The sequence below is a fragment of the Pangasianodon hypophthalmus genome, chromosome 3, assembly GCF_027358585.1.
Source record: "Pangasianodon hypophthalmus isolate fPanHyp1 chromosome 3, fPanHyp1.pri, whole genome shotgun sequence".
NCBI classification, from domain to species: Eukaryota; Metazoa; Chordata; class Actinopteri; order Siluriformes; family Pangasiidae; genus Pangasianodon; species Pangasianodon hypophthalmus.
Genome location: NC_069712.1, coordinates 21,457,501 through 21,482,527, shown reverse-complemented (window position 1 = coordinate 21,482,527; position 25,027 = coordinate 21,457,501). Strand labels below are relative to the sequence as shown.

The window sequence follows — 25,027 nt, the reverse complement described above, 5'->3', positions numbered from 1 at the left end:
TGCATATTAAACTGAACCACTCTAGCAATAATTGACACAGTTTGCTATTAAAGCAATTAAAATATGAATGAACTGCACAGAAGACCGACTCGTGAGTCTGGGCTTTTTTAGTTACGACACCTTCACCACAACGTTACCACAATGCACCACATCACAGTGTTACCTCATAAAGTAACTATTTATAAAGAAAATGACTTTTACATTTTAACAGTGGTATCTAAGGGAAATGTCAGAATAATGAACTCTAATAAGAAACCCTATAAAAGCTCAGTTCAGATAATCAGAGTCAGTAATGTGCAAGAGACGTGTAAAAAAAAAACCAAAGTGACACCTATTATTGTTTAGCTAATTTATAGCAATATCCCCTGAGTGTTAAAAATAATTAACAGTACGTAAGATTCCGTATATTTAACTTATTTAATAATTTAAACAACTATTAGTATCAAATACAAAGCACAGTGGTAGAACGGGCTGATTTCAATATGCCTGCACATCGTCTAGCAATAAAGCTGGTCTTGGAAAAAAAAAATATATATCTAAGGGCAAATCATCACTCACAGTTCTCCTCTATAACTATAACTTACAGTAATGTTTTTATTTTGATTTATTGTTTTTTTTTTTTTTTTTGATGGATAAATTATTTATCAAAAATAATTACTAGGACAATTAATTTGATTTGTTTTTCATGTAAAATTTAATTCAAGTAATAATTATATTTCATATATGTGCATTTAAATTCCAGATATATTCATTAAAGGCTGATTTTCCTTCAATTTCCAGTTTGCAGGTCAACTGAGAATCAGACTGCAACTCTGATAATCACAAAATGCTCAGTTGAAACTTCACACGTCTCACGTAATATCTATATTTTTCTTTCTATGGAGTTATCACTGAGAAAGATGTGACCAGGACGAGAGGAAATCAAATGCTCATCCAAGACAACATAGCCCTTACCACATCAGTGCTTATTCTTTGCCCTGGCACTGATAACATGGCCCAGGGAGGGAAAGTGTGGTGCTTGAAGTGCATCAGCTGGTGTTTTTGTGAGTCAGAAAATACGGAGAGAAAACGGAAGCAAACTTTGTACTGTCTCCCTCAATCATATTCAGATATTCGTTTTGCATCATGCTGTTTCATACCATGCACTGTAACTCTCTCAGAGTTGATTTTTTTTAGCAGTGATAATGGAACTCCTGCATAAAATGCATGAGCAAACAAACTAATTGAGAATTTTCGACTTCTATCGGATTCATACACCAACACTTCTGAGTATATTCAAGCAATTTGTGCAGTGTACACAAAATAAACAAATCTCTATCTACCTCCACACACTGGTGGAAAATATGCCAGCCAGCAGGATGCACACACGCCTGAAGTTCATTTTAAATGGCTGCCCTCTCTTGGTCGGTTAACAGTGCCAGCTCTCTTCGTCTCTCTGCATCTTGACACAGCACACTGAGCCTAATCGCACATAATTGGGTGGGTGGGACAGGGGGCCGGCACAGGCTTTGTGTGCAAAGGGCAAGTGGTCAAGTTAATGGGGCCCTTGTATGGAACAGGGAGCACTCACTCAATATCTCTCTCTCTCTCTCTCTCTCTCTCACTCTCTCTCTTTCTCTTTAACTCAGGATGGTGGGTTGGGGAAGAACAGACTTCTTTCAAATCTGAAAAGAGGGGTGGGGGTCTTACTCGCTTTACCCCTCCCTCTGTGTGTCTCTTCTCCAGCACCAGTGGGCTTCTCCTGTGAGCTAGAAAGGCTCGTCATCTCTGTAGGAGGGAACACCAGAGAGACACAGTGATTTACCTGAGAGGAGAATCTGACTGGGAAAGTTCTATCCTTATAATTTAATTTAGTCTAACAAAGTTACAGAGGGTTTGAAAAAGTAGCATTTTAAAATAAGAAGTGCAAGAGAATAATTGGTGCATTGATAGCATTCAACTTATTTTCATAAAAAAAGTGTAATTAATATATACATATGTGTGTGTGTATATATATATATTTTATATATATATATATATATATATATATATATATATATATATATATATATATATATATAAAATTTCACCTAAAATAAGTGTGACTCTGTTCACCAACATACAAATCAAATAATAAATACACATAAAAAAAAAAAGGGTACGTCTCAGTTATTCATCAGCTAATAATTAACGTTGGTATGAAACCTTAAAATCAGTTGATATCACAGGAGAGAATAATCATAGCAATTACAGCCATGTTGGGTAAAAACACTAACTATAATTTTGTATTCAGGATTGAAAATAAAATGTGCAGACAGTGTGCATGTCATGCCAAATAAATTAGTGGCAAAGCTAACATTTGTAGAAAAACAGCGCTAGAAACAAAACTGTTTCAAATAATGATTTAATCACAGTCATTACAAGCACCTGCTCCATTAGTGTAAAACAATCACTTTAGACTCATCAGTCACAGTGCAGAAACACGAAGCCCAGAAAAACAAGATGATCAAATAACTCAAACAATTGCAGCTCTGATGTCAAGTGAATGATTTCTCAGCTCAGTATGAACAGTTGAACGGCTTTTACAGTGGGCAAAACCTCTGAACATGAAATACTTTATGATAATACTTAATATCCTGATATGTTATGTTATTCCTTAATTGACATACAGTCTGTATACAGTTTGAATTCAAGGTAATAATATGGCAGTCAAAAAAAGTTTATTATTCAGATCACTGGAAAAACTTCCAAACAACCCCCCTCCCCTATTTTTATACTGAGTCCTTACTTAACACAGATACTTCCCCTGGAATACTTCATTTGAAAGGCTGGCTAGACCATATAGTGGAAGAGCCTGTAATTCATACTGCATTTCCTCATTTGCACACAGGTTAATGTCAGGCTGAACATATCCATATAACACACAGCAATCCAGAACAGTGGTAAAGGTCTTTCTTGTAAGCTATGTAACTCTGTGAGGTCTGCGGACAGATAGGATGGTTTGGCACATGATATTCTCACTTAAAGTCTTACTTAAAGATGAGCAGCGAGAGTGAGTCACAGTGAAGCAAGTGATATTCAGTTCTCCAAATATATATGTGGCGGCCTGGTAAAAACCTGTCAGATGTAGCTGCGGCTGAATTCTGGTAAACAGCCAAAAAAAAGACAAAGAGAAAAAATGGATTTTGGACAAAATTAGGTTTTTCTACCTACAACATACTTTGAAACCTCAACCATAAACCTATTTGTTGACACTTTATTTGAAGGGTACCTACATAGTACCTTTATAACACATTCATAAGCATGGCATAAATATTTTATAAAGCATTGCTGGAGAATTTATGAAAGGCTTATGTCATAGAGAGTAAGATGATATCAGAGGTTTTATACAACTTTGTCTTTACGAAGAGAGAAGCGAGCACAACAACAGCCATCGATTATCATTAGGAGTTGATGGATCAAGAAACTGAGTTAGTGTAATTTTTTTCATCCATATCTTGCCAGTTACTAGCTTGTTTTTACTAACAGCACATTCAGGAAATTTGGTGCACACAGTGCTTCATGAAAGTGTTATAAATTTATTCATTAATATTATAGTTTGTGGGCATTAAAATTATTTATGTAGCTGGCACATGAGCTTCATAAATAATAAGCTGTAGCAAAATGGGGCTCCTCAATCATTTCAATACAAATGGACTGAGCATTCAAGTCCATGCTCCTATATCAAGTAGATACCTCATAAGTACATCTGACAAATGGTACAATGGCAGATGGACACATTTTTACCAATACTTTATTACAGTATCTACTTCTTATTGGAACACAGAGTTATATTTCCATGTAAAGACAAAGTTACATAAAACCTCCAATGTCATCTTGCACATATTGGCATAAGCCCTTCATAACTTCTCCAGCAACACTCTGTAAAATATTTATGCAGTGCTTATGAATGTGTTATAAATCCACTATGTTTTTATTTACTTTTTAATCATGCGTAGGACAACTTCCTGCAAACATTATGTTGGGAAGGAACCAGTTTAACAAAAGCTGTAGAAAAACATGCACTCTGTCTAGCTAAGTGTGAATTCCTTGCACAGTGAATTTCCGGGTTTATCCGCAATGCAGTTGGAATGTAATCTTTAAATGTTTAGGAAAGCCTGTAGGTTTCAGAACAATATATAGTAAAGATTTCACCATGTGAAGGGTTTTCCCAGGTCGCCTAACATTTATTTTCTTTCCTTGTCCAGTGCTAAATGATGAATGGAATAAACTAGTGATTATGCACAGTAGCATTAGATTGATTTATGCATGAAGTGCATAATTAGGCCAACTATTATGCAATAAGCCATGCCATTAAGCACCCACCCATCCATCAGGTGCCTGTTCAAAATAGCAATATTCACTGCAACATATAAAAATATTACAGTTAAGCTATTTTCAGTACACACAGTTCTCAGGAAGACGGCTGTGCTCCGTGTGGCCTTGCCTCTGTTTTACACACTTCTTATTGCACAGTAACAAGGTCAGGCATGAGTTCACACAGCAGCTGAATCCCACACACTCCGACACATACTGTGTGTTTTAAAAGCATTATGGATAAAAGAGTGAGAAAGGCTAGGTTGAGTAAACCCTGGGTATCACAGTGGCAGAGCCAGGGGGTGGCACAGCGGAGGTCTGCCAGGTTCACAGCAGGCGTGGACTGGGTATGTGGGTGAGGGTGAGCAGCACAGGATAGTGGATGTTCTCGTCATATGCCTCCTTTCCCTCTCTTTTCATCTAAAAAAAAACAGAGAAAAAATATGAGCCAACAACAGCACATCTTATTCTGCATATTCAGGGAATGAGAAGAAGCTGCATGAGAACACTGAAAAATTGAGAACATTTACAAGTGTTTGGCACCTCTGAATATTTTTTGTAGTAGTCTAACATTTTCACCAATGTCTGTCTGCATTTTAGTGTGCTCCTTTTTTCTGGGACAAGTCACAATTTTATTATAGGGTCTCGAGAAAATTAAGATTAAATATATATATATATGTGTTAAGGATGTGTTTGATTTGGCCTGTTTCTTATAAACACATCAGCATATACTGACTATTCATTCATATGTGCTGCTCTCTAATCTCATCTGATACAGAATGGATTGAAATAGGAAGATTGATGTTACTGGTTATTAGGACTAATTGTGTTCTCCTGAATAACTACAAAGAGTTTTTCTTCAGTCAAGCTAAATGATCATATGACAATGCCTTTATACTTAAGATGATGGTTTTTGGGAGTTTTTTCATTCATAGACAATGGTCTAACCACCCTAAAATGGTTTCTAACTCTGTGTCCTATTAAATTCAACTCTTTGCACTGCTCAGCTATTTTGGATTTTATTTAATTTCGGAGTGTAAGAGTGTTTTGCTGGAGTTTTTTGTAATTGACTTAAAAACTTGGTTCTTTTAGTAGTGCTCCTTTAACATTAACATACAAAAGCAAGTACTAACTTTTCTGCACTCTGTGGGCCCCTGTTTCTTGTCTGTTCTTACACATGGCTCATATCCACACAGCGAGGACTCCAGGACAGACACCAAGTACCGTGCTTCACAACTGAACCACAGTGATTCACAGCTGAGGTGTCTGCATGAGAGACATCATCCATTGCAGGCTACAGGCCCTCAGGGGCCACTTTCCCTTAACAGTCCCACAGCTCACACCATTACTGCCAGCCCGCTCCTCTCTGCCAGCCGCGCCATACCCTGTCGCAGCCAATCGGCTTGCCCACAGCACAAACACAATCTGCCATGTGGGCTCAGCGAGTACTGTGCAATCCAGTTATGAAAATCACAAGCTTCCACACGGAGAGCAAACCTGACATGCACACGCTCCTTATACAAGGCTGGGTGTTACAAGCAAGGCCCAAATATGCAGTAAAAAAATAAACAGAGGGAAGAAAAAAAGTGCAAATAAAAGTCAACTTGCTGTATTCAAGCACTTGCAAATGCATCTCTGGACCACATATTGAACAAAAGATATTCTAAGCTGTAGAATGATTATACAGCAAGACAATGAAATTAAAGCAGCATTTATTTTCATTAGTTCTATTTGTTTTAAATGTATTTAGAGAAGAAAACTAAAGCCGGGGCCTATATAAAGTATGCGAATATGATTTAATCACTGTTTATAAATAATGTGAAATCATCAATATGATTTAATGCACCAAAAGCTTGGGGATCCTGTTTATAATATTTCACATGGATATTTTCTCCTGATATGAATTTGTCAGACTTTACAGCTTGATAGAAGTGAAGCCATGTGCCTCAATTTTGTTTTTATGGAGAATGCAATGTGTATATTCCCCTGATCCAAGTGACTACTCATACACAAAATAAATATTAACACTGGCAGAGTTGAAAGTGATGAATTTTACAAGTGCACAAACCACAACGTCTATCTCAACTCATGTGCATTATAATTTAGAATTTAGCATAAAATGCATAAAAGTTTTTTTGTCCTTATTTATCATTGTTTATAAGAAAACACTAATTTGAAATTTTTCATTTAGGATCTTCTTTTCAAAAAGGAAATTTTCCTGTTATTACAGAGATCTGACAAATTATAACAAAAATCAACTGAACATAAGAACTTAATCTCAACGTTATACTAATTTAAATTTGATTTGATAAATAATGCTAACCTCAACCATAAACTTTGTTTTTTTCATGACACATGAGTTACATATTTGCAAGTGTGAAACCATGCTGGCTATTTCATTGGTCAGAACAGTCAGAATATACAGTGGATATAAAAAGTCTACACCCCTGTTAAAACGGCAGGTTTTTGTGAAGTAAAATAATGACACTAAGATAAATCATGTCAGATCTTCTGTCACCTTTAATGTAAAATTGCAAAGCGTACAACTAAAGTGAAAAACAATCAGAAACTCTTTTACAGGGGGAAAAAAAAGAAAAATAAAAAACTTAGAATAACCTACTTGCATAAATATCTGCACTCTTAAACTAATAATGCTGAAGCACATTTTGATTTGATTACACCTCTCAGTTGTTTTGGGTAAGAGTCTGCCAGCGTGGTGCATCTTGACTTAACAAAGATGACTTGGCATCTTGACTTGGCCCACTCTTTCTTGCAAAAATATTCTAGATCCATCAAATTGTAAGGGCAGCTCCTGAGCACAGCCCGCTTCAGGTCACCCCATAGATTTTTAGTTGGATTCAGATCTGGGCTCTGGCTCGGCCATTCAATAACATTGGTCTTCTTTTGGTTAAGCCATTCCTTTGTTGATTTGGATGTATGCTTTGGATCATTGTCATGCTGAAAGGAGAAATTCCTTTTCATCTTCAGCTTACTAGCAGACACCTGAATGTTCTGCACTAAAATCGACTGGTATTTGTAGCTGTTCATGATTCCCTCCACCTTGATAAAAGCCCCAGTTCTGGCTAAAGAAAAGCAGCCCTAAAGCATGATGCTGCCACCACCATGCTTCAGTGTGGATATAGTGTACTTTTGGTAATGTGCTTTTTCGCACCAAACATACCTTTTGGAATTATGGAATTATTATAACTTTTGGAATTGGTCTCATTAGATCTTAACACATTTTGCCACATGGTTTAGGGTGATTTAGTTGAGTTTGGATGTTTTTTGTGCGAAAGGGCTTCTGTCTAGCCACCCCACCCCATAGCCCAGACATGTGAAGAATATGAGAGATTGTTGTCACATGCAGAGAGTAATCAGTACTTGTCAGATATTCCTGCAGCTCCTTTAATGTTGCCACAGGTCTATTGGCAGCCTCCCTGGTAAGTTTTTGTCTTGTCTTTGAACATCCTGTTCTTGGTAATGTCACGGTGGTGCTCCATTTTCTCCACTTGTTAATGATGACCTTCACGGTGTACATCTAATGTTTTGGACATTCTTTTATACCCCTCTCCTGATGGATACCTTTCAACAGAGAGACCCTGTACATGCTTTGTAAGCTCTTTGCGGACCATGGCTTCAGGAGTCAGATGAAACCAAGAAGACGTCAAGAAAATCCTACAGAAACAGCTGGTCTTTATCTGGGGTTAATCAGAATAATTTCATTGATGACTGCTGTATGATAATTACTTTCGAACATGAGATTGAATGTGATTGGTTCATTCTGAACACAGCCACATCCCCAATTATAAAAGGGTGTGCACACTTATGCAACCAGGTTGTTGTAACTTTATATTTTTCCTATTTTATTCGTTGTAATTTCACACTGAGGCTGGAAAAAGTTCTGACACGAGTTATCTCAGTTTCATTTTTTTTTTTACATCACAAAAACCTGCCATTCTAACAGAGGTGTGTAAACGTTTCCATTGTATTCTACACGGGGAAACAGCCCACAATCTGCAGTTCATAAATTCATAGTGTATAAACCCTTCTTCGCTCTGTGGCTGGAGGAGGGCAGATGAAAGACTCCCCTCTTGGACTTCATGTGTGTTATCGCTCTCTCCACCTCCTCTATGCAGCGGCCGGTGGTTGAACCCATGACCCTTCAGTAATCAGGACGGCCAGTCGGCCAACACTAAACCCACTGCAGGGACCAACACGCTCTACATTCAAATCTTACAGCCAAGAAAGGAAGAGAGAGAGAGAGGGAGTGAAAGGGGTTTGAAGAAAGAGAGATAAAGGGTGAGAGAGTGATATAAGAAAGAAGCTTATGGAGAGAGAGTGAGAGGGAGAGTAAGAGAGAGAGAGAGAGAGAGAGAGAGATGGCAAGCTTGCAAAAGTGAAAAGTTTAACAAGCAAAGCTGTTCCTCCTGATCACAGGCTGCTAACCAGCTTCATGGGTGGCTGGATAAATCGGCTCGTACGTTTTAAATCGTACTGCCGCCAAGATGCAAGGCATTTATTTTACTGCCACTTTTTTCTCCCCACCCTCTCCTTCTCTGTTTTTTTTTTCTTCAGCTGCTAAGCAGGTCCTGAGAGAATGAGGGACACACTGAACATCAGCATGCTTAAACTGCAGCCCCCAGAAATGGATGGACGCCTGGATTGAGAGAGGACATGAGGGAGGACAAGTAGTCAGACAGCTGGAAGAGGGAAAGCGTACATTAATTCACACTTGTATGTGTGATGCGTTTGCATGTGTGATTTATGTGTGTGTTTATAGAGGGGGGGATTGTCAGAATTAAAATTCATGACTCTCTCTTCACCACAAACTGAGTAACAAGATTAAGACGGGCGGGCGGAAAATAGCGGCATTATCAGGCGGCTTGCAGTCCTCCAGCTGCTGCAGCTCTATTCCAGAACAGTGGGGATAAGAGGATAATATGCAGCCCCCTCGCCGCAGCCACACACACCCATCTACACTCCTCTACACCCCTCTGCATATCTTGCAACACTGTGCTGGGTAGGGAAGAGAGTAAGGTTTTGGGGGTCAAAGGAAACGCCTCAATCTGCAGGACATCACAGACTGCAGCTGAGGAGTGACCGGTGTAAGAGTGTATGAGAATAGAGATAACATGAGCATGCATTTAAATATTATATACATCATTATCACTATTTATGTCAAACCAGCAAGATTTTTTTTCTGAGGGAAGTGTGATATATAGCCCTTGTATAGCATCTTTTTCAATAAACAAAGAAACACACACACGACTGGATGCTCATCAGAAGATAAGAAATGGGACTTAATCACCTTTTGATATGATGAAGCCACTTCAGCTTTCCCTGCTATCACATAAACAGCTGTACATCCTGCTGGCAAACCCAAAGAGTGCCCGCACACACACACACACACACACACACACACATACAGGTAGCAGTAGTAGGACACTTGACTCGTCTAACTGTTATCATCATTATCCACACAGTAGGTGGTCTGTTTCCTGTTCAGTATGTCTAAGGTCTTCAGGAACACCAGGGCAGTATGTGAAGTTTGTGTATATATATATGTGTGTGTGTGTGTGTGTGGGTTTAAGTGCATCCCAGAATGAATATTACATCCATGCATAAAATACTGATAGTATAAATCACCATTTCAGGCAGTTTGTGAAATATCAAAAGCTTCCAAACTTCCTTGCTCAGTTTGCAAAGCATTATCTTTTATTATCATTGTATAGACGCATCGTCCCATAATGCTACAGAGATGACTATTCGCTCCTGGTGTTACAGCTATTATGTTAACACAATTACATGAGGACAGTGAGAATGAAGAAGCCTAAAATGAAGCTTTGAAATAATTTCATCATGCAGTTCCTTTCCAACTTAGCTGACAGAGCATGATGAGAATGACACATTTGTTTCAGAATAATACAGGGACTGTTTAGTCTTGATTTTATGATTTCCCTTGCAATGTGCAATGAGCAAGGCTTTCTCTCCCCTTTTAACTCTCTCTTTCCCTCTACCTTTAACTATCACTCAGTTTTGCATTTCTCCCTCCCTCTCTGGTGACCGACAGCTCTAAATTTACTCTCACACAGTGTCTGGGGTTGTTTTTTTTTGTTGTTTTGTTTTTCTTTTTTTCTTTTTAGGCACCCACTTCTGGCCTCCCACAACTGGTGGTGGAGTGGCCACTCAAAGGGCTGTGGAAATAAAGCCCAAATCACTTAGTGCCAAGGCCATTTTCCTCAGGCATGGGCAGGTCTGCCCGTCAGGCCTACCAGGCCTAATGGGTCCTCACAGCTTCCTCCGCAGCCAAAAATGGCAGTCAGTGCCATTAACCAGCTGTTAAACAGCTGGACTCCGCGGTTGCTGCTGCCAGCCCTGTGCTTGGGCCGATAGATGGGCACGATGAAAAGGGCAGTGACTACCACTCGTTTTTTCATTGCTCACTAAGCTTCCACATACTGAGTTCATCTCCTGAGAGTCCTTCTTTTTAGATTTAGATTGTGGTTTTTATCACAAGTTAAGTGCAGAGGACGGAGAAGCACTCATACACACGCTGTGGACACACAATCTGCACCTCCTGCACTCCATAGACTACGGAAACTTAAATAAACCATTAAATGATATTTATTATACTGACACACAGCGAACTACACGCACACATTTAAAATTTAATTGAAACAATAAAATGCTAAACACTTACCTTTATATGCCTTTATACCTTTATATTGATAAACACTTACCTTTATATGCAGGTCCCATATGATTGAGTCGTAGTTGTCATAGCGACACACTAGGAGTCCTGCTCTTTCTGCCAGTCTACAGAATTCTGTCAGTGTGTCTCCCCTCGTAGGGGCAAACACCAATGCTGTGCCCTACAGACACACACACACACACACACACACACACACACACACACACACACACACACACACACACTTCTCTTACTATCTTTGTGAGGCCCTTCCACTCACAAAATTAGTAATGTAGTAATTATTGCTATACCTACAACTACCTAGCCTTAACAACCCTAGCTTTAACATCAGTAACCCAAAGGAAACCTTATGGCTCTTTTAGTGTTTTTCAATAAAAGCCGCAAAAACAAAACAAAACAAAACAAAAAAACAGAAACACCCCACAGTTTTTCTCTTGGGCACAAGACCCCATAAGCTCTAAACCATCAGATATTCTTTTTCCTTGTGGGGACATGTGGTCCAAAACAAGATATTAAAAAAATGCCAATATATGCACACACCCCAGAGACATTACTTAGATTTTTAAAATTAGGCCCATAACTAAAGGCTTGTTTTTTAATTGTTTCATTTAATTTTTAAATTAAATTAAGAAAAGTAGTAGTAGGTGTTGGTAAAATGGTGACAAGTCCAGGCCAAATGCAGTACCTGAAATTTAGAAAATATTTTTCTTTAAATTCTGTAAAAAATGTCTTGGAAATTAACATTATTATTAAAAGTACATTAAATATTATTTTAATTTTAGGCATTTTAATAACCTACAGATGCTGATCTAGTAAACCAAAATAAATTCCAAACAGCACAGAGAAACTTAAATAAAAGTTTCATCTCCTATGAATAAGAGAAGGAGACGCAGTCATCAGCAACAATAAATTATCCGGCTGTGACGCATCAACGGAAGAGACACAGCATCAAACACAGCTTCACCGCAAGTGGTGGTTTGCATCATTACATTCTATTTGATTTCTCCCAGGTATTATATTAGATAATAAACAAAAAGATTAAAGCTCAACTAATCCAATCAATTGCGCATCCCCACCCTTTATAGATCAACAGGCCGTGGACAACCAGCCGTGCTAAGAGGATTACTCAAAGGTTCAAAGTTTCTTTGAAATCCTTCAGCATTAAATACTATTTCATATTTTCTAGCATTTTATTGTTTCAATTAAATTGAGGCCTGAACGAAACAAACAAACAACAAACACGACGACAAGAGTTGGATCGGCTCATTTCTACAGCTCTGTTTTTCATTTTATTAGCCTTTATGTTTGACTGTGAGCTGAAAACACACATTCTCTTACAGCTGTGTTAATCTCTGGCAGTGCAAGGCAACTAGTTCACTTTCATTTTAAACTAAAAATTAGAGTCATTAAAGGAAAATTAATTAGTTTTCCAAAATGCAATTGGCCGGCACAGGCATGCTTTTGGCCATTATTAATTTTTCACGCTATACTGTTTTCATGACAAAATAAATAGCTCCTTCTTTTGAATTTTTGAGAGCGTTATCGTTTTTACACCCAAAGCACAACTCTAATTCATTACATGGTGAGAATGGCTATTACTTCAGCTTCGAAATATGTCCGTATGAATTTGAAAAGGTCTCAGAGAGAGAGAGTGAGAGAGAGTGTAAACAAACATGGAAATCACAGTGATCAGGGCGTTACACATCACAAGCTGTCCCAGTACCATCCCCCCAATACAAACACACACACACATAGTTTTTTAAATATGAAGACATCCACCATGAAGGACTTGCGGGGAAAAAACTTGGAGATAAATACAAATCTGTTGCTATCTTTAAAGCTTTTTCATTTATTGTGGCTCTGGCAGGGGCGGCTCTTATCACAGAGCTGATAAAGCTGAGCATCAAATATGAGAAACCCCAATTCAAGTTGTACATAATAAGTATTAAAGTATTACATGATATTAACCCTGCCATTCCATTACTCCCTCAATCACTGCACAGTGCCTAATTACACTGTGAGAGTACAAGAGAATTCAAGCACGCACACACACACACACACACACACACTTACATCAGGCCGCAGTAATCTCCTTAGAGCATCAACCAGGCAGGCTCTGTACTGGTCGAGAAACAGGCTATGAGAGAAATAAGATGAAGGAGGGAGAGAGAGATTAGAATATATTTCAATGATAGTGGATCGAGATAAAGCAGAAGGTTATTTATTTTTTTTACGAAAAATTCCACCATCGATGTGGAAATCAATTTGTAGTACTGATATTCTATCTCCAGTAGATATGTAAATGTATTTACAATTTCATGCCTTGCTTAGGCACTCATATGCTAAAATACACACTACAGATGTGTGCAAGAAGCCAGATGTATGCCTACACACAAGGGCTGTTTGTCTTCCGTAAACCCACACATACACATCTTATCTGACTTTGGTATCTGGTTCCTAATAATAGGAATGATCATTTAGCTTCAAATGTGACAATCTTATAACAAAATTGTAGTGTTCTGATGACTTTCTTCAAATACTGTCAATACCCTTGTGTTTCGTTAGCTGTCTGGACTAGGGCAGGCACATGTGTGCGTGTGTGTGTGTGTGTGTGTGTGTGTCTCAGAGAATAGGAATGAGAGTGTTTATGTCACAGTCATTTCTGCTCGAGTGCTTATGTGTAATTGAGAGTAAGCTAATCACTGTTAGTATATGTACAAATGTGCAGTAGTGTGTAACTATTTGTGAGACAGGCATTGCAGTGATCGAATGTGTGTGTGTGTGTGTGTGTGTGTGTTTATGACTGGCTGAGCATGAGCTCTATTTTGGCTGCTGATTTCAGTCTGAGGAGTCATTGAGAACAGTATGAAGAAAGAAGACTTTAGCCTTTGTCCTATTGCAGTCTTTTGTCCTATTCCTCTCCCTCTCATACACACACTACTAAAAGAAGAGGTGACTATAGACTATCAAGAACACTCCATCATTAAACACAAGCGGGTTACAATTACGACAGATAAATAAAACATGTACAAACATTGTAATGACACTGAGCTACACCACTGCCGCTCCTTCCCTATATATTTTGAGTATTGTATTAAACTCATATAGTTTCCATTCTGCCATTACGAGGGACATTCGATTATGAGTCAGAGAGATTTAGAGATGACCTTTATCCTCATGTGCAGTGCTTAACACAGCGTTGTATCAATGGCTGAACTGTTCACCCTATGTTTTGGGTGGAGCAGGTCAGAGTGGACAATAGAAGGCGAACTGACAGACAAAGCGGGCAAGGGTTGACCTTAACTTACACAAAGCTCCCTTCCCACTCTTACTATGGCACTTCCTCTTTCATTTCCTCTTACCTGTCAGTCATCCAGATGATACTATCATAATTACTGGTGACAAGCCCTAAATCTCTGTTACACTTTATGTAAGAATTATATTTTCGCATAAATCATCTCACTAGTGTCTATGTCCTAAAATAAGCAAAATCTAAGCTCATATGATAAATAGCCCACATTCCTAGCATATAATATCAATATAAAACACCGATTAGGGTATAGAAAGAGTCTAAATGTGGCATGCAGATCCAATTGAGATGATATTGATATTCTGAATGAAAACCAGGGGTGAATTAATTACTCAGCACAAAATTAAGTTCACAATGATACGGTGCCTTGCGGAATTATAGACACCATTCAGAAAATGAGCAAAAATGCTTTTATAAAATAAACATTGCAGACAAAAATTTTCAATTTCCACTCAAACCATATTTCTTCTAACAAAATAAACATTACACACAAAAATTTTAAATTCCCACTCAAACCATATGTCTTCTAACAAAAATAAAATCAATCTCATTCTTTTCAAATAACAGTATTTTCTCTAAAATATATGTGACAGAATTACTGGTATTAATTTTTCATTTGCTCTCACTCCCCAGAACGTCTGTGTTGCCTTTGACCATGATCTAACCACCCCTTGCGGGTACATGAGGCAGACATGTACAATCCCTGTATCATGAATTACCACTGAGAAAACCAAAGGATTTTCAAAACAAATGAGACAGATGGTTGTTGATCACAAATCAGGAAATTAAAAATACACACCAGTAAAGCCACAATTATGGCCATATCAAAAAAGTTTCACATGTCTGAACCAGTTGGAAAATATCCCATGAGCACACTGTGCCCTCCACACAATGAGGAGGGTATGGTGATGGGGGAAAGAGCCCAACGATGAATGTTTCAGAATTGCACAGTTGATTCTTGCGATTGTCAAGTTTCATAATCAAATGTTAATTGCCTCCATCATAACGACAAGCTGTTTGGAAGCGTTGCGAGAACGAAGCCCTTCCTAAGAGCGTCACTCAGAAAATGCAGTACATGACCTTCATCAAGCATCATTAGAACTCCAATGATCATGTCTTGTGGTCAGATGAGAGCAAAATCAACATTTTTGCTCATACACAACATAAACATCAGCAAGTTTGGTGACAAAAGGGGACTGCACCTGATATCAAGAGTAAAACATGGAGGTGGATCAGTGATGCTTCGGGGCTGTTTTGTGACTGGTGATTCAGTGGCTCTTGTGAAGACTGATGATATGGAAGCTTCAGGCCAAAACCTAGCTGCCTCTCCCAGGAGTTTCAGACTTGGCCTTAGATACAGCTTTCAACAAGATGATGATCCAAACATACTTCCAAACCAACACAGAAATGGTAAATGAAACAATTAAAATTCTACATAAACATGTTTTGCGATGACCATCTCAACCACTGGAACATACAGAAAACCTGTTGTCTAAATTGAAGAGGAGTGCAGACTTGCACAAACCTAAGACTATAAAGGAGCTTAAAATGTTCTGTATGGATAAGTGGACCAATACACAGTGGACACAATAGTGTCTCCAACACTGTTAGGCACTAAAAGAAGAGAGTGCTGTTATTCTCTCTAGAGCAGGCATAACAAAATTTTAATTATACAGGTTCCGGTAATTATGAAAGCAGTGTTTTGTAGAAAAAAATCCTTAAATTATGCTTAAATTATCTAATGTATTACCAATATTAAATTGTGCTCATTTTCACGAAGGGTGCCCACAATTCTGGATACCCTAAACATCATATATATATATATATATATATATAAAAATAATAATAATAACTATTATTTATTTTATGTTAAATTTTAATGTTATTTTATGTTATTTTTGTGCACCACAAAAATAATTAGAATTTTAGAGAAGCCCTGGATAAATATAACAACCTTCTGATTAAATGAAACATGGCTCCACTTGCCTTCATTCCACTCTGACAAGCAGGGAACCACCATAACTACAGCACGCTTTTGGAAAACATTCACCAAAAAAGGAAGTGCATTCTTTAGCTATACGCCTACATCTTACAAGATTGATCGCCACATTAATCCCTAACTTTCTTAATAAGACACTTCCCAGAAGAACAATATTTTCTTCAGTTCTACCCTGCCTTATGGAGTCCATTCTTTCTTTAACACAAGCATAAGATAGAAGGCATACCACAGGCAGAATCAAATTTATAGATCTTTCTTCCAAGAAGCCTACCCGGGTTAATCCGGACATGGAATCCCTCAGATTATGTTGAGCATAATCTGCATGGAGTTCCAGAGAGTGGTTTGCCATTCTGACCCCACTTCCACACTTAATCTGGAATAATCCCACCTGCCTCAGTCTGCTCCCTGCTATGAGACCTGACAGGTATAGCACAGGATTGGCCAGGAAAAGCATTTACTAATTACCCCTCTGAATCATACGGTGTTGTTTAGCAGCTTATTCTAATCAGATGGCTGATATTAGCAACGATTAGGGAGTAAACCTTTCCTTTTTCGGTAGTTGTGGGCTGTTTTTTTTTTTTTTTTTCCGCCCATCCTTGCTTACATGGGTGTCCTTTCTTGTGCTTGGTCTAATGCTATTCAAGTGAAGCTTTTTGTGAAATTACAAATACAAAAGTCCCTTTCTGTCTTTTTCAGGCCAGATCCAAAAAGCAGGATTAGTCAAACTGGGGAGTATCGGAACAGACGCTTCTCTAAAGTATCACTGAAAAACTGTATAATTAATGCTTTTTCACTATACACACTCACTCAGAAGTGTAAGTCAAGCAGTACAATTCAGTTCATGCACTCTTAAAGGTGTATTTAATGGTACTACAAATAAGTAACACACATTGTGCTAGTAGCCAGGCAAGCTTAATGAGCAAGAGACATAAAGTGTGCTGTAAATCCATGTCTCTAATCTCCTAACTCTGACTCTTCCTCCTTCTCCCCCCGGTGCGAGGTCTCGGCGTTAGATGCTGCGTTCCTGGGCGTCTGCCTGAAAGACTGTAATTAATGGAAGCAGAAGTACGGCTGTTGACCTTTTCACAGGTGATCGCCGCTGCTGTGATGTTCATTAATCTCCGAGAGATCACTCTCCTGATGACGGCAATTACAGGCAAGCGGCTGGATAGAGCGACGGGGGGACGGCCGCGGCGGCGTGAGTCATCTTCAACGCTGCTCGCACTCTCATGCGTGCCCACATACACACACACAGAATCTTCTTACTGCACACAAATCATCCACACACTGGCCCTCTACTGTTCATGTCACCCGTGTATTAGCTGGCATTTTGTGGCATTAGAATAATAGTAGGATTTGCTGGGTTTTCGAGATTATCAGCAGTATCATTATGCTGCCTGCAACACGTTCACCACTCATACTGATTCTTACGTTACATAAAGCACACTTTGTACAAGTCTTAGTGCATGTAATGAACAATTTATTGATGCAATAATAAGTCTAAAGGCTAATGCGTTTTGGGTGGATAATTCCTTACACTCACTTGTAGATTTGGATTTTCCATGTTCTGTATGCTACAAATTTTTTTAGCTTATTGTAAGTTGTGCACAGAGTTGATCTTAAGTATTTAACCGAAAAAACATTATTCTGAAATTCAAAAATTTCAATTAGATCCAGGATATAATATTACTGTAATGTCTTAACTGCCAATCACAGGCCATTAACCTTAAACCGTTACAGGAATTTCAATCTGATCTAACCAGCTAATATTCCTGTGAGAAGTGTAACATCTTTTGTGTTGCATAATTAGCAAGAATTAAGTTGAACCTCTGTTTTTTTTTTAAACAAAGATTAAGAACAAATCAGGACTGAGATCTATGTTAAGAAGCAGGCTAATTGAAATGTTTGTGTTATTCTCTCCCGCTCTCGTCTCTCTCCCGGCTCCTCACACCGGCATAATTATTTGCAATTTGCCTAAGACATCCATTTGCTGGGACGTCGAGCATGAAAAAAAGAGGCAATTTGGGGAAAAATGAAAATGCCTGGCGGGGTTAGCCAAGGGGAAGTAACACGGTGCCAGCCTTGGGCTGAAGGCTGCCTTCTGATAAGCGTCGCGCGAGTGTGGATATTAAAGCACCGTCACCAGGCCAACGAGCCGTGAGCTGTTATTGAGGGTGTGGACATATTGTGTCTGAAAAAGCTGCTACAGGGTGAGATATGATATTTGGCTCATATTGATGCAAGTAGGGAAAACTTGGAGAGCTGCACTACCTGTAGACAATTTACGCTTGACATTATAATCGTGTATGTGCAGTAATTGTTTTGTGTCGTTAATGATGTAGCTGGAGGGGACGTTGGAGTGTTTCACGTGATTAATTCGAATACTCACTCCATGCACTGCAGGTGTGGAGTGAGTGTATCTGCAGAACAGATGAATGACTTACCAATCAGCACACATGACCACGTCGAAGCGGCCCTCCATCGTGGACACGTCCCGCTCACTGTCCCATCTCACCACCCTGAGGAAGAACAGCTCGGTTTAGGAGTTTTGTGAAAATGACAAGCAGTGATAAAGGAGAAAAGGAATGAGAGATAATACTGTCTATAGCTGACTTTTGAGGCTAATGAATGACTGATGAAGCACCACAGACGAGTGGGCGAAATGTCTTCAGAATTATACATACTCAGTACAATCTCCGAGACTTTCCTACAACTAGCACTGATGTCTGGTTTAATCAGATCTCTCAGTCTCAGGTCACTGTACTTATATCCTACTAACTCTTATACAAAGTGCACTGTCCGGATCTGGATCGAGACAGTTACCACATCTGGCATTTTATTCTCTCTGCTCTCCCCTCTCCTTTTTTTTCACTACCTATCTCACCTTCTGTGCTACGCTTGATTTTTTCAGGCAGGAGAATCTGATTATTAATTAGCTATTATTAACACTCAGTAAACAAAAATTATGTCTTGTGGAAATACAATCTCCTCTCTCAGCAGGGGGCCACACCACTTATTCACAGAGTTGAGAAAGAGAATCCCCCCTCCCTCATCCAATCATGCACGACCTTCACCCCTCTTAAAGCGCGTGCTCTGACAGGAAGCCTAATCTCTAAAGAAAACAATCAAAGTAATGCAGGCTAATTATACATTTACTCCTGCACTTCATCAGCCCAGGGTAAATATGGAGGGAGGAGGGAGGAGTGTAGAGAGAAGAGCGCTTAGATCACTGAATACCAAAATTATCGTAGGTGATAATACATTTGAATGGTGGCATGCAGACTGTAAACCTTGTTGTGGGAAACCAGGAAGATGAGACTCGGAATAAGACACAGTGCCTGAGATTCGAACTCATAATCAAAATCGCTGATATGAGTTACCAGGACATCTTGGTTCAGAGGGCAACTTGAAGGCAAGTGATCCTATTCAGCACTATTCCGGGTGATTATAATAATCAATACAGGTTCCCTACACTCGTGGGTTCAAAATGAGCTCCAAGTTGCACAGCCAGATGGGCCACAATTTTATTACTATTATTGTTAATGGTTTTATGTAATGGGGATCATTATCACATTTAGTTGTTAGGGTTACTATTTAATTATCATAGTGCTATACACCAATCTCAAACATGTTTTTTATTAGAAGTTATTCATTTTCTGACATAAAGCTCAACTCAAAAACAAACCAATAATGTTAATTCCAAGTATTTTTAAAAAAAATATATTTGAAATTTTTTAAAAAACAAGGAAGAAGGCTTTTTACATTCGGCAAAGACTGTTACATTCATCAGCAAAGAAAGTTACATAAAAACATGTTTAATTACATATAAACATGTTTAAATTGCATCGAATTGAATCTAATTAAACATAACATAAACCATATTAAAGGTTCTGTTTATATCAAATAACATTTTTTGAATATTAACATTAACATATCAGGTTTGGGTTCTGTGGGTGGAAAGTTTAGGAATAAAACACTCTAATGGCTCCATAAATAAACATGATGGTCCATTTTTTACATAATGTGCCTACTATTTGAATAAACATACAGTGACTTATAAATTCCTTTTTTGTGATACTTTTTTTTTTTTTTTAATTAACAGGAGTCCTTCACACTATATATAGTGACATACAACACTAACTTAACCTGCCCTGATATCAGAGGTTTTGATATATTTCTATTAATGGCATCAGCACAGTGCACTATGGATCTAGTCAAACTGAACCTTTCAAAAACTGAATGCAGATTATATTGGCAAGTATAAACATCATTTTTTGGAGCAGTCAATAAATCTAGTAGACAGTGAATAAGTGTGAGATTTTGTTCACAGTCAATATGAATTTGTGTCAGTAACTGAGAGCCCACCTGCTGGACACATCAGTGCAGGTGAACAGTCCGGCTCGTCTATTCCTCTCGATAACCCCACGCACATCTGGAATAGAGGTTAAGGCAAACTCTGTCTTCCACACACAACACACGCTCCCTCCAATAAACCCATATTCATATGTCCCATTAGGTGTATTCGTCATCCTTTATGGCCAACCTAGGCCTGATTATTTGACCATGATAATGTGACTGATAACATGCACATTATTTTTCCATCATGCATGTTGTTAGTTCATTCAGGCCCTACATATCATCCTTCCCCCTGTCTTCTCTCTCACATCTGCTCATTCTCAACCTTACAAGTGAATGCAAAAGCAAAGCTTCCCCAGAGACAATGAATGAGAAGGCTTTTAACGTGTAGTCATTGCCCCCAATGAGCCTCCACCCAGTGCACTATACAGCAGGATTGATGGCAACCCATCTATTAATAGACTAGACCACAGTTTTAAGCTAATTCAATTAGGATTTCTGCCTCTTTACTTCCTGCTCGCGCTCACTGTGCGCCAAACAGCCGTAGCAAATCCAATCTATAGCCGGGAGCGCAGTTTGGAGGCTGTGTCACCGGCAGAGGAGAGTAGGGCAAGAGAGGCTGTGGAAGTGTGTCACACGGGTGCGATCAGCCGTTAAGGAGATAGGGTAGAGCTTACAGTGTAATCTCATCAGGAGAAGCCCACTGGGGAAGAGGTCAGAAATGCTGTGTCTCACACTGGCATCCACACATGTAGACACACACAAATAAAAATCCTCTTATTTCCTCTCTGTGACGTGTACCAAGAAAATACACTCCTCTATTTAATCCAAATATTACATACATGGTTCTTCTCTATGGACCACTGACTGTCTGAAAGTAAAAATAACCACATGAGCCTAGATGGAAATCCACAAAATCAGAATAACCCTAATTCCTTTTAACATATCAAAATGATCTATAAAAATGGTCAGCATAATGTCATAATCTGTATCTGTCTAGTGTTTAAAATATTCCTATCTGTTTTCATATTCATATTTAAACCGGAAGCAGGCATTGTCTATACTAGAAGTTTTTTTTTGTGTGTGTGTGAACCTTATCACTATTGCCTGGAAACATTGGGAGAAAAAAAACAGGGCTGCTGGAAAAAGGAGTCATTTTTCATTCACAAATTCTAACAACTTTATTTTATTGTTATTAATTTATTCATAGAAATTAAAGCACTTCTATTGTTTGTATAGAAATATGGTAGCAATATGGTTTTATTTTGGAGTTCAGTAAAGCAGTGTAAAAGTCAGGCTACTGGAGCTACTCACTGGTGGAAAAACAAATAGTGCATCTCCAATTCATATGTTAATAAACTGCATCTTTATTCCTCAAGCAGGGTTGCCAGGTTCCATGTATAATGGCCACATGCAGATACATTGCAGATACAAGAAATACCTTGTTTCCCATGAAAAGATTGAGAAAAAGAAGAAAAATGCATCTACCTTTTCGTACTTCTGAATATTGTGAGCTAGTTTCAAGTCTTTTGTGCAGTGAATATTGCTGAAACCTACACAAGCTCTTTAAACCTGCAAAACCAATTATGTTTGCCATACAGTCAGCAGCCACATTATTAGACATACCTACTCTGTAGCTAAACTTACTGAGCCCATATGTTACTATGCAGTTTGTTAGCCAGTTTGGAGGACCACAATCCACAGTATTCAAATGGACCGAACCAAGCAACTGAAAAATACTGTAGCAGAGCTGAAATATTTATGAAAAAAACCTGCCATACTATTTACTGACTGTCTAGTATTCTAAACAGAAATGAGTCTGGCTACTGTACCAGATCCTCTGTTGTTTCTCCACTAAACACATCCATTTATGTAAATTACTTAGCTGAAGGCAGCTCATAGGATCAGAGTCTAGTTACAGGGCTGGAGACATCCGTTCAGAAAATGGAGAGCTTCACAGACTTTCATAGGTTCCCTCTCTGGTCTTAGTAGAGAAGTGATGGCTTGGCTTGTTTACACAATGACGGAAACTGAATCTTTATCAATGATTGGACAAAGAAGTATGCAATTAGTCTCTGCTTCAAGTTCAAAACAAATGTGTGTCATCCATTCAGAGACCATGGCATTAGTCAAAAGTGATAACGTGAAGTGCCAGTGCAAAACAAAATCACTTTAATTTGATGTGTCTTATTTACAGCTATGAACTCATTGTTAATGGTTAATGGACATGTTGTTGCTTAGACAGACCTTTGCAAGCAAGAAATTTTATGTAACTGGATGTTCAAAAAAATTTTTGTTGGAAACCACTGCTATAGATTATCTTTTTTCATGAACTGTGTGCAGTTGTTTTCTTTACCTTTTATCAGTGTCAATGTCTGAGCACAGTTCCACTTCTGGCTGGAGAGTTTGGGTTGGTTGGCTGTTCTGAACCCAGTAGTGACACTGAGGTGTTTAAAAATCTCAGTAACGAGGCTGTGCCTTGCGCACACCAATGTTACACAAACCACTGTGACAATAGCTGGGCTACGGTCAGTAACTCTATGCCTACAACTTAAACGTATTGCCAATAGGTGTAGCTTTAAGAAGTGGATCTAATAAACATTTCAGTTAATGTAGGTTTCGGAAGACCTGTCTCATTTCAAAATATCTGACTTCGACACAGTTTGGTTTGGCACAGGTTGAGGAATCACCAGCCTATTATGCACTAAAAGAACTGCTATCTTAACCGTTTGGCTCCCCTCGATTTCTGCCTTCTGAAAAAAGAGCCTTAGAATGTACACAGGAGAATGTTATTTTTATGCTCCAGGGACAAGCGGCGTTGTTCTGGCTCCAATCATATCATCAGATCTATCAGTGCTCTATTATGGCAGAAACATCTCCTGCACAAAGCGCTGCCAATTAATGCTCTATCAACCCACCGGCAGCCTTTTCACTCTCTATAAGAGGAAATGGCTTAGGCATGGGCTCTGACTGTTGCAAGTATGTCTTTTCTGATTATCCATCTCAGCACCCTTCCCCTCCATTTGGACTCTTTTCTTTTAAACAAATCTCTCCTCTCAATGGAGAATTGTGTGCGATTTCGTGTCACTGCTATTGTTTGCCAAGCGCAGAGATTCAATAAAGACCTACTTTCATCACAGCACTGGCTTTTGTACTAACGAACACTGTAATTTTGACGTATTTGCCGTCGTCTTGGTTGCTGCTGCTTTTTTGTGGACCATGCTCTGGTGGGAGGAAGAATGATGGAAGAGGAGGATGAGAAGTAGGAAGAAATAGAACTGGCCCAAACAGGATTCAACAATACTTGGGCTTTTAGTTCCAGTAAATTTTCTAACTTAAGAGACAAGTAGAATTGTCACAGTGATGACTGTAAAAGCAGATTAATCATAATTTCAGTGTGCTGTGACACCATTGTTAAGAAAAAAACAACTAAGAAATGAATGGATTAACGTGGTTCTTTTGTCTGATCAGTTGTTTGGCTAAACTATAATGTAAAAAAAAATCATTTCTTATAAATTAAATGTAAACAATTGTGCAATGTTGCTTTTGACAGCACAAACAGCACCAACAAAGCTTTTTTTTTTTCTTTTTCTTTTACTCAGGGTTTGTTTACGTGAACGATATCAGACATAACCAAACAATCAGCAATGTTCAGTCCTGCTAGCTTTGTCCAAGAGTGCCAATTAAATGTTGCTACCAATCCTGAACTGGTACTCAAACTATACCTTAACTATACCAATAACCTTATCTGTTATTAGACTGGAGGCTAATGGGAAAAAAATGTAGTTCCAGTTTTCTGGTACTGAAAGTTCTTGTACTTGTGCAGTGGAAAAACACCCAGCGCGAGAGAAAGAAATTAGGATGCACATTATACGGCATTAAAGAGAAAGAGCTGGTGAGTCCACATAGACAGCAGTGGCCTTTACTGTGCATGAATATGTCCATGATTGGCCACAAGCTCGAGGTGTATACGTGAAGAGAGCATGTGATGTCAAGGTAATCTGAGAGAATGTTAATGTTTGCATATAAACAAGGACAGAACATCTTATAAAGTAAAATGAGACAGTTGTAGTGAAGTATGTAAAGGCAGCAGACACTAAGCATCTCGCTCCTCCCAACTGAACAAGGTGTGGGAGCCACCCTACACTAAACAATACGCACCAAACACTTTCTGTCAATGCTTTTGCATTTTCTAAATAAAAACAGGTGCATGATAACAGAAAATTGAAACATCCTCACAATCACGCATGCACCCACTCACTCAAATACACACAGATTGCTCAGTACGAGGAGGATACTCTCGATGGCCTTCTCA

General features: G+C 38.6%; 1 protein-coding gene across 1 annotated transcript in view; it reads right to left on the bottom strand.

Annotated features, from left to right (window-relative positions):
- Positions 1–2,367: 2,367 nt before the first annotated feature.
- camkmt (calmodulin-lysine N-methyltransferase) overlaps positions 2,368–25,027 on the bottom strand; it is a 93,263-nt gene continuing 70,603 nt past the window's right edge. Inside the window, exons 6-11 of the mRNA XM_026936906.3 lie at positions 25,011–25,027; positions 20,722–20,788; positions 18,801–18,875; positions 13,121–13,184; positions 11,076–11,207; positions 2,368–4,755 (exon numbers count right to left, since the gene is read on the bottom strand). The exon at positions 25,011–25,027 is cut by the window's right edge and continues 47 nt beyond it. Coding sequence (XP_026792707.1) covers positions 4,663–4,755; positions 11,076–11,207; positions 13,121–13,184; positions 18,801–18,875; positions 20,722–20,788; positions 25,011–25,027 — 448 coding nt within the window. The 3' untranslated portion in view covers positions 2,368–4,662. The remainder of the gene's footprint in view (positions 4,756–11,075; positions 11,208–13,120; positions 13,185–18,800; positions 18,876–20,721; positions 20,789–25,010) is intronic.